This window comes from Lathyrus oleraceus, chromosome 5, assembly GCF_024323335.1.
Source record: "Lathyrus oleraceus cultivar Zhongwan6 chromosome 5, CAAS_Psat_ZW6_1.0, whole genome shotgun sequence".
Lineage (NCBI taxonomy): Eukaryota > Viridiplantae > Streptophyta > Magnoliopsida > Fabales > Fabaceae > Lathyrus > Lathyrus oleraceus.
In genome coordinates, this window is record NC_066583.1 from 188,622,349 (window position 1) to 188,624,343 (window position 1,995).

Consider the following 1,995-nt stretch of genomic DNA (forward strand, 5'->3'; position numbering starts at 1 on the left):
AGCTTTGAAAAAATAATTTTTTAAACTAACTGCACTAGAATATCAATTTTCCCTTAAAAAAAACTCAAATCTACCCACTTTTTCAAACCCCATTAATTACATATCATATCTATTAATGGTACACCTAATACGCCGGCCACACACACATGTATAAAATAAACTCCTATTGCAGTAAGCTGAATGTAAAATCTTTAAAAACGTTTCAGCACCTTTCCATTGTCAATGTTTGCCAGATGTGATTCTGATCATACAAATAATTAAAAATTTGAATTGAATATAAATTGCCAATGTTTCAAGCTTCAACTAACAAATTAAATGCAATATTGCAAATGGACAGTACATGACAAATAATCATGTCAACGGTGGAAGCTCATAAACAATTTGAAGACCAAAAATAAATCCAATTAAGTTATTTCCAAATTCCAGCTAGCAAGAAAATAACTCAACCTGTGCCCTATCTCAAAATCTTTGTATATGAAATGGAAATTGAACTAGAAATAAATGGTAACCATTTATTAGTCTAAGAAGTAGTTAAATAAATCAATAGAAGGAGTTTGAGGTGAAACAAAATTAGAAGGACTAGGTAAAAAGAAATTAGCACCAGGCTCCATAAAATTTCTACTACTAAGAAGTGCAGGACTGAAATCTTGAAGTAAGTTGCTAAACATGTTTGGATCCGAAGATGGCGGCGAGAAAAAGTTAGCAGGAATCGGAGATAGTGAAGCCGGTCCCGGAGACAAAATCCCTTGAAACATCGTGTTTCCTCTCTCAACTCCATGATTCATCAACTGTACTTGCTCTATCCCTTCCATGTCGCTTATTACATCATTACTACTAGTAATAGTTGTTATTGGTAGTACTAGTTGATGTTGTTGTTGATGTTGTAGTTGCTGTTGTTGTCTTCTTCCCAACGGAGACATAGCTTTCTCTACTGTGGCATAGCGCGCCGCGGGTGATATTGTTCCGTCACCGTGAAAAGGATTGAAAGGATCTGTGTTTGACGATGATAAAGAGGAGGAAGGTAATGATGATGAGGAGGAGGAGGAGCCTGTGAGACGTTGAACGAGGTTCATGAAGTCGCCGGGTGTGGTGTGGATTACCTTAGGGGAGACGGTGTATATTATAATCGGTTGGCGCGGTTGTTGTTGATATTGTTGCTGCTGTTGTAACTGCGGTGGCGCCAACGGTGGTTTCTTGATTTTATGAGAGTCTTTGTGTATTCTTAGAGGTGTAGGACGAGGACCTTGAAGTTCTCGTTTGGGTGATCTTCCAGTGGGAATGTATGGGAATTGATCCATGTTATGTGTAATAAAATGGGGGTGTGAAGAGTAATAAATACAGTATATAAAGGAGTTGGAGTTGGGGGTGATGAATGAAATTGAGACTAGATAAGTATAATTCTTGTGAACTTTATAAGGGGTGACATGAATAAACAAAAAAGGGATCTGGTCAATGATGAAGAGAGGCAAAATGTATTTGTTGAGAAAACTTTGGATTATTCAAAAAGAGTGAAATATAATTTTATAGAGAATTTGATACCTACGGCCGGTTTCGTGATGTTATGGTTGTCTGAATATGAACGCGTTTGAATAGAGAAATAGAGTTGGAAAAGGTCATGCTAATGTCATTGTAATGTAAGGACTAAGGCGATAGGAGCAAGTAAGTGATGTTGAGTACAAATGTATGTGCAAGTGGATATAGCTCTTAAGTTGACAAGTTTGACAAGAGTTATGTCCAGTATTAATTATCTACGTGTCACTATATATATATATATAAATATAAGTGTTTGTATTTGTGACCTTTGTTTTTTATTTTTTGATAAGTGGAGTGACCGTCGTTGATGTGTATTTTTCTACTTATTTTTTACACTTTAAATCTACTACTCTTCTATTTGGCTGCGAAACAACAATCCGCTGGAAATTTCAAAGTAAAATCCACCATAAATTCTAATATTCAAAAGTTAAAGTATGGATGCATCCGATTTAGTTTTAATCT

At 35.7% G+C, this 1,995-nt stretch overlaps 1 protein-coding gene across 1 annotated transcript; it reads right to left on the minus strand.

Moving 5' to 3' along the window:
* Window positions 1–254: 254 nt before the first annotated feature.
* Window positions 255–1,691, minus strand: LOC127082354 (protein MKS1). The gene has a single exon (XM_051022588.1). The coding sequence runs from the start codon at window positions 1,296–1,298 to the stop codon at window positions 516–518; it is 783 nt and encodes a 260-aa protein (XP_050878545.1). The 5' UTR covers window positions 1,299–1,691; the 3' UTR covers window positions 255–515.
* Between the last annotated feature and the right edge of the window lie 304 nt (window positions 1,692–1,995).